Source organism: Dermacentor silvarum, chromosome 9, assembly GCF_013339745.2.
Source record: "Dermacentor silvarum isolate Dsil-2018 chromosome 9, BIME_Dsil_1.4, whole genome shotgun sequence".
NCBI lineage: Eukaryota > Metazoa > Arthropoda > Arachnida > Ixodida > Ixodidae > Dermacentor > Dermacentor silvarum.
In genome coordinates, this window is record NC_051162.1 from 73,197,849 (window position 1) to 73,212,336 (window position 14,488).

The 14,488-nt window shown below is 41.4% G+C and overlaps 1 protein-coding gene across 1 annotated transcript; it reads left to right on the forward strand.

Annotated features, from left to right (window-relative positions):
- The first annotated feature begins 1,676 nt into the window (after positions 1-1,676).
- Positions 1,677-10,416, forward strand: LOC125939839 (uncharacterized). The gene is made up of 5 exons (XM_049655314.1): positions 1,677-1,785; positions 4,927-5,120; positions 6,368-6,667; positions 9,784-9,858; positions 10,282-10,416. The coding sequence occupies exons 1-5, from the start codon at positions 1,710-1,712 to the stop codon at positions 10,414-10,416; spliced, it is 780 nt and encodes a 259-aa protein (XP_049511271.1). The 5' UTR covers positions 1,677-1,709.
- The last annotated feature ends 4,072 nt before the right edge of the window (positions 10,417-14,488 follow it).

A 14,488-nucleotide genomic window follows, 5' to 3' on the forward strand; every position in this document is an offset into this window, starting at 1 on the left:
TCCTTTCTAAGATGCCAATGCCTGAAAAAATGATGTGGACTGAGAGAGACACAGTAAAGTGGTTACGGCGGCGACATTTCGATGGAGGCGAAATGCGAAAACACCAGTGTACTGAGATTTAGGTGTGCGTTGAAGAACCCCAGGTGGTCAAAATTATTCCGGCGTCCCCTACTACAGCGTGCCTCATTATCAGATCCAGGTTTTGCCTCGTAAAACTCCATAATTTAATTTTTTAGCAAAATGGTTGGCAATGCTGGCTGTTTAATTCTGCCTCTCCCTACTTTTTCTTCACTATTCTTCAATTTAAGATGGGAAAACAATAATTAGTGAATGCGACAACTTCTACAAGCATGTTTGCCATGAGGGGAACGAGGAATTCCACAGGACTTCACCCGCATCTCTGAAGACGTTGCTCTACCGAAAACTGAGAGGTAAGAGGAAAATCTATAATATACAAGTTACAATAAAACTACGCATCGTTAAAATGCTCATATAGTTTATTTTAGCAGTTCGTGAAGTCTAAAAACAAGAATATCAAACGCATAGGAGCTGCAGTTCTGTTACGCTTCTATAGACAAAATACATTACAGTGCTTTTCATACAGAATAGCCTTCAATTCAAAGGCAGCCAAATGGCCACAGTAAACTATTTACAGCAATGTCAGGAAATGTTTCAAGCGTAACGCGAATAAGTTAACACAGTAAACTTAAAGCGATAAATTTAACAATTTTAATATTTAAGTAGCAGGCCATGGTAATAAAAGATTAGAAAAGTAACAAAAAACCCCATCAAACTTCTGGCGAATGGCCCGCAAAAATAATCTCCGCAATTTTCCTCGGAACTCACACGGTTAGATGCAATTGAACATTTCATTGTTTTGGTTACGGGATGATTCTGCTTTTGTTTATGGCAGAATAAATTTGAAACAATATTCCACATGAATGATGGCGTGGTACGAAAACAGGCTGCTCTGAAAGTTCATACTCGCGTTCGTCCATGGTACCGACGCACATGGTTGATGCAACCCATACAATGTAACTTATTGGTATCCGTGAACTCATTCTTGCGGAGAAATACTAACGACACAACAAAGCAGTAGTCAATGATGGGTGCATGTATCAGTGTTTTCAATTACACAGATACCGTCACTAGTTATAAATATCTCTTTGTTTGCTAGCATTGCATGGCGCTGATGCACGTGTGAAAAGATTGAAAATTTCAGGTGCTCTTCCTGAAAATCGAAAACTTTCAGACTGCCTAGAACTGTTCTTGTTTGCACAAAAGTCGCACGTGAGATTCAAGAACTGGTGAGTAGTGAACGGGCAAGGAGAAAGAGTTGATGTTCCACATAATAACTGTGGTTGATCTCCTTCTGCGTGATTTTTTTTGTCACATGGAAGATGTACTACGTTGAATAAAATGCTAATTTTCCAGTAACTCTCAAGAGGAAAAACGATAAAAGTGATTTGGGTACCGTGCACATGAGTGCAAATGTTCACGTAAGAACTTTGACACAAGAAATATTGCAGGCAGGTTCGCGTAATTGCGGAGAGAAATTTGCAAAAAAACTAAGAGCTTTGTTGTATAAAGCGACAATCAGGAACATCGTGTAGGAAATATTATATGAGAATCTAGACAGTTCCTAAAAAACGTGGCTTCTTTTCGCAGGAATACTAGAAGTGGAATATAGCCATTTACAAAAGCATGGCATGGAAAGTGGCGCCGATGACAAGCACGTAAACATTGGCAGAATGGCCAGCAAGCTGTACAGCGTATGTGTACAAGGTGGGACAGAGAGTATATTTTAAATCTGCACCACGCCTTAAACAGGTTATAACGCAATATGTTCGTACTTCATCTCCTTATCTCACCATAGTTTTCGTACATCATGTAACAACTGTGCAGAATGGGAGTCAAATAAAGTCAAGGTATGCTTAAATATTATTTTTTTTCATTTACTTGTGAATGCTTAGTGGTCTGGCTGCTTTGGCAGCTCATGACGATTTCATAAACTGGAACTCGCGGGGTCTGTGGCACTGGCTGATGATGTTTCTTTGCCTATACATATGCGTTCAAAGGGCTACCACGTTATGTTCGCTTAGTTGAAACTCAAACGGCTTAACGCTATCAGCGTCTTGCTAATAATTATTAACGAACTGACTTAGCAATTACTAAAAATTCATTCAATACTTTAGACATGTTGAAGAAGCCCTTTGAACTAAGCGCCGGTGAAAGCGATGTCATTGACTGCTGTCATTGACTCCAGTTGATGCAGCCAGGGCTTCTCGTCTTTTGCATGCTTTCTGCGACGTAAAAATAGAGAGTTTTAGTATAGCGGAAAACGCTTACGTTAGCGTTAGCGTGCGACGATACGCTAACGCAAAGAAAGGCTGCACTGCGCGGTACAAGGTAGTGTTTTAGAATAGCGGAACGGAGCAAAACGCTAAAGCTAACGCAAATACACTTGGGCACCATCTCGAGGCGGATACAGCAAACATGAGCAAACATGAGAAGACCCTCTCGCAAAGCCTACTCCACCGGTAATCGAGAACGTATATCGAAAACAGCGTCCATTTGTCACCTGTACGCCACTGTCGAAGCATCATGCTCACGCCAGCGTTTTGGCAGTGGTTGTCTGTGGTCAAAAAGTGTGATCTATTCATGTTTGCATGTGTGCGCTGACACCGTGCTTGCTAATTCAGTTAGTAAGCGAATTGATTCCACTACGAGGCATCTCTCCTTTATGCCTCTCTCACTTTCTGTCATCATCCCATTGTCGTCACGCTGTGGTCGGCACTGATTCGTCGTAGTTCCAGTGTAGTCATACCAATGTCATCACACCATCGCATCGGCATCCCATTGTCGTCATGCCGCCTTTCTTTCTTGGGTTCATTGAAGGCAAATTTTGTATATTACCGCCTGGGGAGACACGGCTATAAGCTGAGGAAATGCCTGACTTGGCCGTGCCACAGTGGCAGAAAAGCAGCTACAGGATACTGTATAGTAGGTGAAAGAGAGCGAAAAACGCCTAGCAAGCACATAAGATGTACAGGTGAAAACAGAAAAGCGAGCTGATTGTACATACATATAATATAGTTTTCACATGAGACAAGTGGCACTACTACCAGCGTCGTCATCATCGTGGTACTAGGCTCATCGTCATGTTGTCATCATGCTGTTGCTGTCAAAGCGAGTTGATTCTACATACATGTAATCGGTGTCCACATGAGAGTAGTGGAAGTACAACCAGCATCATCATCATCATCGTGACTGCATCATCATCACCATGTTGGCATCATGCTGTTGCTGTCATATCATTGTCGTCACTCGAGATCATTCATTTTATGGTCGTCACGCCGCCGTTATCCTTAAATTGTCGTTACGCTATTGTCATTGCGTCATCTTCAGTGATCGCCATGCCATCGTGATTATTCCGTCGCCATCATTCTTTCGTAAGGATTCCAGTGTCGTCGTGCCAGTCTCTTCATGTCATTGTCATCATGGCATCGTCCTCTTTCAATAGTCTCATGTGATTGTGGTCGTTTTATTGTCGTGATTCTTTTACCATCATGTGTGGGACGCGCATGGTGAAGCAACACAAGCTTAAGTTGAACGCGGTGGTTCCTGGTTGAAACTTATCAAACTTGCTTGTGCGCTGCATACTTGCACGTAGTCGCTTAAGAACTACACCCTTCATCGTAAACAACAGTGAAGATTTCACTGAAATTCCCACAGCGCGTGGGATGTGCATATTAAGTTTATGTACACAAAAGCGATTGCTACACGTACACAAACTCAATTGGCGCGCTTTGTACACAACCATTGTGCAATATAAATGTCATACCAAACCAAAATTTGTAGCCTTGAGCTTGAGATACTTGTTTTCGTCAACTTGGGCCGGAATAAATTAGATACAAATACTATAGTCTAGGTATGGTTTTCTTTTTGCAAATTTATTGCTCAGAGACCCATTTCCTGGATACCTAAAAAGTGTGGGTGTAGGGCAGTTGGTGATTCATGATTTAGGAAGTTTACCGCAAAAAACAAACAGGAGAAGAAAGAGACAACTGTAAACGGTGTCGTGTTGCCTCTTTCTTTGTCCTGTGTGTTTTTTAGGGTAAACTTCCGAAATCCTGGATGCTGGTTAATCCGACGACGATCGGTAGGTTCGTCATGGTGGCGTAGTCGGCACTACAAAAGGATAAACGGGCCCAACTTCCACTTGTAGGTAGCCTCAGCGTCATTGCGAGCGTAATATAGCAGATTCGTTTATCAGAGATACACTGTAGACGAATCCACAGGTCGTTAGCTTCAGAGCGTCGAGTTGGCATCATAATTGCGCTCACCTAGAGATGATGGGGTGACAGAAAGCTAACGTGGTCACACCTGGTAGCCTCTGGGAAGACTAAGGAATGCTAGTAAACTGCGATAACGGTTTCAATGCTCTCAATATCACATTTCAGCCGCATGATCTCTGCATTCCATGCGATGCACCCACGCACCGCAATGACGTCACACGCTACTGTCAGCATGGCAATCGGTGTTTCCAAGCCTTCCGAGCACTGATACTTCTAGTTTAGTTGAACTAATTTGTGCACTCTTCAATGCAATATAAAACTGCTACATGGCAGTCGACTATATGGCAGTGCCTATGATGGATGTAAGGTGTACGCCCTATAAGTGGGCACTGCTGACTGCAAAGCGTGATATAGGGTCTAATAGTGCCACCAGAAACGGTGTTGGATAGAATTACCAATTAAAGAAGTGATATACCAAATTTTACACATTTTGTAATTTTATAAAATATCAAGCAAATTTTCTGACTGTAAAAATAGTTTTCATTCGCGATTGCTTGCAGATGATTTTCCAAGACACACCATACCTACGTTGTTACATTGATACATGAATGCCTGTTTTCTTTTTTAGATCAGCACAATAACTCCCCAGAGGTAGTACGAGAATCACTTAAAGAGATGCTGCGATCGGCTGGCATAAATGAATGGCCCTTGATACGTGAATCATACCCGCAATACGAGAAGGTGTTGGAAAAGACAGGGCTTAGACCTGTGGCAACAATAGCACCCGTTCCTCATCCGCAGAAGCCACAATACATGTTAGCAGTGAGTTCGCTCTTACTATTTCTGCAAAGAAAACTTACCAGAAATTATTTAGCAATTTCAACAATTGCCGTTTCAGGCATAAATTAGTGTCATCGACAGCTATAGAATAATGTCCCCCGTGGCTGCATTTATTAAAATTAGAACTAGCAAGTACTTGGTCTGATCAATTATACACAAGTGCCATCGTAGTCCTCTTAATATATAAATAATCTGGTGACAACAAAAGCTCTGCAACCATGTTACCGAAAAAAAGGCTGTTGAGAAGTTCTCATAATGTACGACGCACGGTAAAGGGGATAAAAGTTATGCACACTCCGAAGAAATATTGAAATTATGTGAAGAGACCTTCTCATTGTGCGGATAAATTAATTTAGTTGTGCGGATAATTTAAGCACGCAAGTTTATTTTCATTTTGTGCAACGTGTATTCTCATGAAAACATTATGCACACCATAGGACACAACAATATTCTCATGAAATCTCATACTACACCACTCACAAGCTATGCCAAAATGCGTAGAGCAGTTCATGTGAATGTACAACGTGAGACGTCAACGCAATGAGGTTTCTAGGACGAAGGCGATGTTCGATATCTCCAGAGAAGAATGACGGTTAAAGGCAGAAGGAACAGGCTGCAGCAGGACGCGGCTTAACTAAACGATATTTGAGTAAAGTTGTGCGTGTGAACTTGTTGATAACCAACAGGTACATTACGCCACTATTTATTTGTGCTACGTTTGTGAATAGTATCTGTTCTTGTCACCGAATGTGAACGCCAACCTATGTCACTGTATACTAGTCTGCAATAGTATAAATACTGAAGTATCCTGCTTCCTTAAGCAGAATGACGATTTGGTCACCAGCGTGGATAATAATTTTCGAACAATCAAGGCTTCGAGCAAAATTTGAACAAGTTGGTATAGCGACACTTACAGCGTTAACAAGCCATGCCAAAATTCTAACTACAAATCGCGTAGATACACAGTGCCAAACGTATATACAACGATTCACAAGGACGAAACCGATGTGTGATTCTTGTTTAAGGAAGAATAGTGATGACCGGTGTAAGTTGGTGCTTGCTGTTCATGGTGATTGACCGCCATTTTTGTCATCGTCATCAACACGCTTCTCCCTGTTTACTCCCATTAACCTTCAGCAATGCTGAGTACAGCCAGTCAGAACTTTGATCAAGGCCGACCTCTCAGCTTTTCTATAATGCAAATTTCTCTCTTTCTTTGTTTATCGCAGGTGAACGCCCCTCTTCCTCGGTTTGCGGCGTATCCGGACGCGATGGTGAAAATCAGCAAACGTCGCAAAATGCGCGAAGCGTACAAGAATCTGATTCGCGTGGTGCTAAACTTGTTTTGTGAAACCCAAAGTGACAAAGTCGAGCCAACAACCAGTTCTAATGACGATGCGTATGATTATTCGAGCAGTAACGAGGAGCACAGTAGCGTGGTTGAGGAATCACAGAATGATGCTGAGAAAGAGACAGTGATTGAACAAATCATATCCGACATTATTGATGTGGAAGTAAACATTGCTAAAGTGAGTACATAACAAATATTTATATAGAAATAGTCATGGTCGGGACAAACTTACCAGAGAAAGGAATGTTAATCCCATTATAGTGCTTTGTCATGCCCATTATCATAAATAATCTGACTATTATAATAATTTATTGTTATTTATATAGCTCAATAAATAATATATCGATTGATATATAATGTTATGGGATTGTAACGACATTATGGAGTTATTGATTTTTTGTACATATTTTTTACTGATTTCTTTTGTGCGAATTTGGGCTCCACTTTTTGAAGGTCCCTCAAAACGACAGATATCCTCCTGAGACCCGAACACAACTGTGGGACCTAATCGCTCTTCAAGGTGGTTTTTATTGTCTACTGTTATGTTATGATTTTGAAAAACAATTTTGAAAATGTAAATACCACCGTTAGATGCCAAAAGCTGCATCTCCATGTACGTGGTATCTCCATCATCACCTCATCTTTTATATGGTAAAAACTGCATTGGTATTATTGCATATGGTATTATTGCGCAGTTGACTTCGAAGCACACCTCAAAGTTACTTTCGGCCATCTGGGCGGACACAGAGGTCTACATCTATTTAGTGTCAAATTTATCGAAAGTGGATGACAAGTGTAAAAACAAACAACTTATTTACTGTTACAAATGCCCTGTACTTCCTACCCAGAATGAATATATTGCGTAATCACTTCTGAGTCAGCTTTGAAAAAAAAAACTTGAAAGCAATGTGCAATATTTTATTTTATTTTATTTGAATATACTGCAGGCCCTTCACGGCCCTTGCAGGAGTGGTACAGAAATATAATCATGGGAAAAAGTCGATACAGAGAATGTCATACAGAAGTCATACAGAAATGTAATGAAAAAAAAAATCATGGTGAGAAGTCAATACACTGAATGCGGTTAATAAAAGAGTCGATGTTATCGCAACACACAATATCGTTAGTTAACTTGTTCCACTGGGAAATGGCGGATGGAAAAAGGGAGTACTTGTGAACATTAACACGACTTGGGGGAGAATAGATTGTTTTAGAATGATTTAGTCTGGTTGAGCGTTTTGGAGGATCTTGCAGGTAATGAGAACGTGTTATCTGGAAATGACCATGGTATAATTCATAGATGAATATATTGACCGAGGGGTGTTTGGAGGATATAAGGCTTTCGCGTTCATAAGCAGATGTATACAAAATGCAAGATTGAAATACATGTTGATAATACGTGCATAAATCAAGCAGCCTAGGAGACTACTTGTCATCGTCCAGTTTCAGACGGGTTGCCAGTAAATCATCGTCATCATGATAGTATATATTTTTGCATTATATGAAAGCGAGAGTTCCTATGCGAAGCATTGTGACTGCCTTCGGTCCCTGAGCGCTTGCGAATGGCGCAAGAAGTTGCCAGCCGCTATGCTGTGCGTGTATAACCGTTTAATCGCTGAGCCCAATTTTCTCGCCATGAAACAAGAGTGTCGGTCAAATAGAATGCGTTTTTTAATTTTCCTATGAAACATCTTCATAGATGTGGGGTTCCTACACATATAATTATAGAAAGTCAATGCCGTTTGCGTTGTTGGCGCAGACAGTATTGAGAATCCTATTCGAGTTAAAGTCGACTGGTGACTCGGTGTCACTTTCAAGTGTGCGTTCAGTTAGCGCAATCTTTCTCCATTCGTTTCCAATAAGGTTCTCTCCATCTCTTCCCTAAGTTCACCCCATTTCACCATTTCACAATGTGTGTAAGGTAGCAAATGTGACGTGAGCCTGGTTCCTGGTTATTAAAATGCTTCATTTCTATGCCTATCACACGAGAAACCTGTCCGCCCGCCACGTAAGACGAATGCAATGGCTCATATCTTCTTAAGGCTGAGTCTATAAGCGCTCGGAAAAGTGAAGCGAACAGTGCATACATTCATTGAAATCACACATACAACACAGCATAGCTGGCATCAGCTAGCGCAAGACAGGTGCAATTGGAGATCACAGGGAGAGGCGTTCCTCCTGCAGAGGACATAAATATAGGCTGGTGATGATGATGATGATGATGATGATGATACAACGCGCAGAGCAGTGTACGTTTCAATAAAGAACAATGTCAAAACAAGCATCCGAACCATCAATAAAGCATTGCATACCCCTCTCAACTGTTGTAGTGGTGGTTTTGCAACTTCGCGGGACATCCACTTTCGCAGGTTGATAATGACCGATAACGCATGATAAGTGATACTGGTCGGGTCGATAACGCTTGATACTGGTCGGATCAAGGTTGATAAGACTGATGATTGTACCGCGCTGCTCGGAGATAAAAAAGTGGCACAATGATTAAGCAAAATTAGGCGACTCCAGTGGAGTTCCTGCATGAAATTTGTTCCTTCTCTCTAAAATGCTAGATCTTATGTTATATTATTTTTGAGAAACCTTTTTACAGATTTCATTGTCTACGAGAGATGCCCTGGGGCATAGGCTTGCAAGAGGCTGATGCTTGTTATAAAAGAAATATTGTTTTAGTCACCGAATTTTCTACGCTATAGTGTACACTCAGTGTATAGTCTGGAAGCGCATATCTGGGCTTCAATTAAAAAAATTCGTTAATGATTGATACAGCCTGAACTCCGCTTTGTAGTTCGCAGGGATGATCTTAGGCGGAAAATCAGTTTTTTTAAAGCTTTCCTGCGACCAGTATATCAGTTCGTAAGCAAAAATAACATTCTAAAGCAATATACTCCTAGTTACTTTAATGGGCTGCACATAATTCCACTTTATTAGTTTATTTTGCTATGATATTCTAACGCAAAAAAACAAAGCTCATTTTTGCTCAAGCTATACCTACGACCTCACAACAATCTCTCTTATATAAAGCCCACCCTAAAATAGACTTCACAGCGTCAAATTTTAAGTTGCGAACGTCTATAGCATAGACAGATGATATATATTAGACATTAAGAGCGACTCAAACACGTTCTTCTTCGCCTCGTGGGTGGTTTTTACTGATGATCACTACTGAAAATGCGAAATTCAACAAGGACGCTAGACTAATTTTGTATGGCCTCAGCGTTTGCCAGTTCACTGGTGCTGGAGAGTTGATAGAAAGAAATCACCAGCCTTTTTGTTTTTCAGATGATTATAAATGGTCGTGTAATCGATTACTACCAGACAGACACAGTGCAAAACTGGCAAAAGCGACTTGGAAGCGTAAGCTCGAATTTAATTTTACAGTACAGCATTCATTATGTGTTATTTATGCGCATTATGACATTAATAGTGATATTTAATTCTTAGATACAATAAGTCACGCTCAAAAAGTGCGCGGAGAAGGGAAAGAAATTATGCATGCTTGAACGTTTTATTTTGCGGCCGAGAAATCTGAACGTTCGCTAAGGTTATGCATTAGGGTTTTCTATGCTTTATATAGGTGTACAATAAACAGAAAGTCGCGAAATTGTAATTTCTTTATAATATCAAGGGCTAGCAAACTTAAACACCGTATTTTATGATGAGAGCCTTTAGTAATGAAGAAAAAAGTAAGAAATTGCTATGAACGCAATTGCGATTTACTGAAGACGTACTGTGATTGTGTCAATATACTAACTTCAAGCTCGCTTCTTCCTTCTCCAGTTTCCTTTTCTTGCAGGACTGGCAATGGATCTCACAAGAGCCAACAGAACACTGAAAAATAACTACGAAGTAGGCTTACACCTTTTCAACTATTTCAAAAATTTGGCTAAATATCTCGAGAGCCTGGAAGTGTAAGTTCACGCATCCTTAGTTGAAATGCATACCGACAGCTTTGACAGCATCTGACAAATAATAATGACAAACGCGCTAGTTGATGCTAGATTTGTGAAACTTGATCATGAGCATAGTATACTCATTTGTACACAATAAAATCAGACACCACAAACCTTGAAGCCTACGGTATCTAATGTCCGATTCCAAAAAAGTGCGTTGTTTTGTAGTCTTAAACATGCTCTGTATTCTTATTAAATGAAGGAAGAAACGCTTGCTCACGGTAGCAGAATCATAAGTGAATACCGAAGCTATTTTTATCACTCAGAGTCAGATGATTCCTTGTAAAACTTTATGCATGCTTCCGAAAAAAAAGCAAGCTCAAATTTCAAGGTCATTGACTTGCACGTTGACAAGCTATTTCTAACCTCGCGCACCAAGTGAAGTAATTGTACAAAAGACGATAATATTTCCACGGGGCAGAAATAGCAAAGCTAAGCTGTATTTACAGGTATTTACAAATTTCAGCAACGCTGGGTACATAAGATGGCTGCACAGACCAGCCGCACGCTTTCTTCGCCAAATTCGTCTTGGTTCAGAGTCCCACTATGCTCCACTGCTCCGTAACATGACGCCCCCGTCAGAAAACCACCGCCTCGGCGCTAGTGTTTTTGAATGGGGCGATGTCGCGGTATCGTAAGGTTTCAGCGTAGACACGTGGATGATATCAGTGGGCACAGGGGCAGAGGATAAATAGTCCAGTGGGGATACTTCGTAGTTTACATCGCCGAGCTGGCGCGAGATCTTGTAGGCTCAGTGTAGCCGAACGCTCGCTTCACCAAATTGTCGTCTTTGTTCAGAGTCACAGTATGCCCTACGGCTCCGCACCAATATCATCATCATCATCATAATTATCAGCTTATATTTATGTCCACTGCAGGACGAAGGCCTTTCCCTGCGATCTCCAATTACCCCTGTCTTGCGCTAGCGTATTCCAACTTGCGCCTGCGAATTTCCTAACTTCATCATCCCACCTGGTTTTCTGCCGTCCTCGACTGCGATTTCCTTCTCTTGGTATCCATTCTGTAACCCTAATGGTTCATCGGTTATCCATCCTACGCATTACATGGCCTGCGCAGCTCCATTTCTTCCGCTTAATGTCAACTAGAATATCGTCTATACCCGTTTGTTTTCTGATCCACACCACTCTCTTCGTGTTTCTTAACGTTACTCCTAAGATTTTTTCGTTCCATCGCTCTTTGTGCGGCCCTTAACTCGTTTTAGAGCTTCTTAGTTAACCTCCAAGTTTCTGACCCATATGTTAGCACCGGCAGAATGCAATGATTGAACACTTTTCTTTTCAACGACAGTGGTAAGCTCCCCGTCAGGATTTGGCATTGCCTGCCGTATGCACTCCAACCCAATTTTATTCTTCTGTAAATTTTATTCTCATGATCAGGGTCCCCTGTGAGTAATTGACCTAGATAAACGTACTCCTTTACAGACTCTAGAGGTTGACTGTCGATAATGAATTCTTGTACCCTTGCCAGGCTATTGAACATTATCTTTGTCTTCTGCATATTCATCTTCAACCCAATTCTTACACTTTCTCGATTAAGGTCCTCAATCATTTGTTGTAATTCGTCTGCATTGTTGCTGAATAGGACAATGTCATCTGCAAACCGAAGGCTGCTGAGATATTCGCCGTCGATCCTCACCCCTAAGCGTTCCCAGTCTAAGAGCTTCAATACTTCTAAGCATGCAGTGAAAAGCAATGGAGAGATTGTGTCTCCTAGCCTGACCCCTTTCTTGATAGGTAACTTTCTACTTTTCTTGTGGAGAACCAAGGTAGCTGTGGAATCCTTGTAGATATTTGCTAAGATATTCACGTATGCCTCCTGTACTCCTTGATTACGCAATGCGTCTATGACTGCTGGTATCTCTACGGAATCAAATGCTTTTTCATAATCTGGGAAAGCCATAGAGAGAGGTTGATTGTACTCCGCAGATTTCTCGATTACCTGATTGATGACATGGATATGATCCATCGTAGAATGTCCCTTCCTGAAGCTAGCCTGTTCTCTTGGTTGACTGAAGTCAATTGTTGCCCTGATTCTATTGGAAATTATCTTGGTGAATATTTTATACAGTACTGAAAGCAAGCTAATGGGTCTATAATTCTTAATTTCTTTAATGTCTCCCTTTTTATGGATAAGTATAATGTTGGCGTTCTTCCAGCTCTCTGGTACACTTGAAGTTGTGAGGCATTGAGTATAAAGGGCCACAATTCTTTCTAGCATAATATCTCTTCCATCTTTGATTAAATCTACTGTTATTCCATCTTCTCCAGCCGCTTTTCCCCTGGTCATGTCTTTCAAGGCCCTTCTAACTTTATCGCTAGTTATAGAAGGAGCTTCTGCATTCAGTTCATCACTATTTCGAATGGAAGTAGCTTAGCTGTTTTGGGAACTGTACAGGTAAGTATAGAATTCTTCCGCTGCTTTTACTATGTCATCTAAATGGCTGATGATATTACCATGCTTATCTTTCAGTACATACATCTTGCCTCGTCCTATGCCAAGCTTTCTTCTGACTGATTTCATGCTGCGTCCATATTTTACGGCTTCCTCAGTCTTTCCCACGCTATAATTTCGAATATCCCTTACTTTCTTCTTGTTTATCAGTTTTGGCAGTTCAGCGAATTCTATCTGATCTCTTGAGTTGGACACTTTCATATTTTGACGTTTCTTTATTAGGTCCTTTGTTTCTTGGGAGAGCTTCCCTACTGGCTGCCTTGGTTCCTTACCTCCCACTTCAATTGGTGCTTCGGAGATCAGCCTAGTTACGGTTTCATTCATTACCTCTATGTTATCTTCATCTTCCTGTTCTAAAGCTGCATATTTGTTTGCGAGCACCACCCTGAGTTGGTCTGCTTTCACCCTTACTGCTTATAGGTTGGCCTGTTTCCTCTTGACTAATTTCACTCTTTTTCTCTTCAAATTGAAAGAAATCCTAGACCTCACTAACATATGGTCACTGCACTTTACCTTACCTAATACTTCTACATTCTGCACTATGCTTGGATCGGCAGAGAGTATGACATCTATTTCATTCCTTGTTTCTTTATTAGGGCTTTTCCAGGTCCACTTCCTGTTGCTCCGCTTCGTGAAGAATGTATTCATTATTCGGAGCCTATTCTTTTCCGCGAATTCTACCAACATCTCTCCTCTTGCATTCCTAGAATGGATGTTGTAGTTGACAATTGCTTGCTCACCAACCTGCTTTTTGCCCACTTTTGCATTGAAGTGGTCCATGACTGCAGTATACTAAGTTTGCACCTTTCTCATTGCTAATTCGACATGTTCATAAAACTGTTCTATTTCTTCATCATCGTGACTGGAAGTTGTTGCGTAGGCTTGTACCACCTTCATTTTGTAGCTCATACTCAGCTTTATTACGACGACTGCTACCCTCTCACTAATGCTGCAGAGTTCATTAATGTTGCCCGCTATGTTGGTATGAACTAGAAATCCTACCCCGGATTCTCTCTTATCTGGAAGACCTCTGTAGCAGAGGACGTGGCCGTTAGTCAGCACTGTGTAAGCCTCACCAGTTCTTCTAACCTCACTAAGGACAATAATATCCCTAGCAATGCTTGATAGTTCCTCAAATAGTCCTGCTAAGCTAGCCTCAATCGAGAGGGTGCGCGTGTTGAACGTTGCCAGGTTCAGTTTTCATTGGCGGCCTGTCCGGACCCAGAGATTCTTAGCACCCTCTGCCACGTCGCAGGTCTGACCGCCGCCTTGGTCAGGTGCTCCGCCGCCACTGGGGACTGAGGGCCATGGGTTAATTGTCGGAGTCATGAGGGAGGTAGTGGCCAAGTACTGCACCAGGGAGGTTAGTTACTGTTCTGGTGAGGGAGTGACTTTGATGAAGCTTAGTGGGCCTTCCTAGTTTGGTTGCACCTGAACTAGTATAGCCCCACTAGCTCTCGGCAATATTTTCTTTTTTTGCCGGTGTCAGGCAACACTCCATGCCTGAAAATGTAGTGGACTGGAGCAGGATTCGAACTTACGAAACTTCAGATTTGAGTCAG

Excerpts from the sequence above, each read along its gene's own strand:
- LOC125939839 (XM_049655314.1), top strand. The coding sequence starts at position 1,710 with ATGGAAAGTGGCGCCGATGACAAGCACGTAAACATTGGCAGAATGGCC. Across the intron at positions 1,786-4,926 it reads GTACAGCGTATGTGTACAAG|ATCAGCACAATAACTCCCCA; the intron begins GTGGGACAGAGA and ends TTTCTTTTTTAG. Across the intron at positions 9,859-10,281 it reads GGCAAAAGCGACTTGGAAGC|TTTCCTTTTCTTGCAGGACT; the intron begins GTAAGCTCGAAT and ends TTCCTTCTCCAG.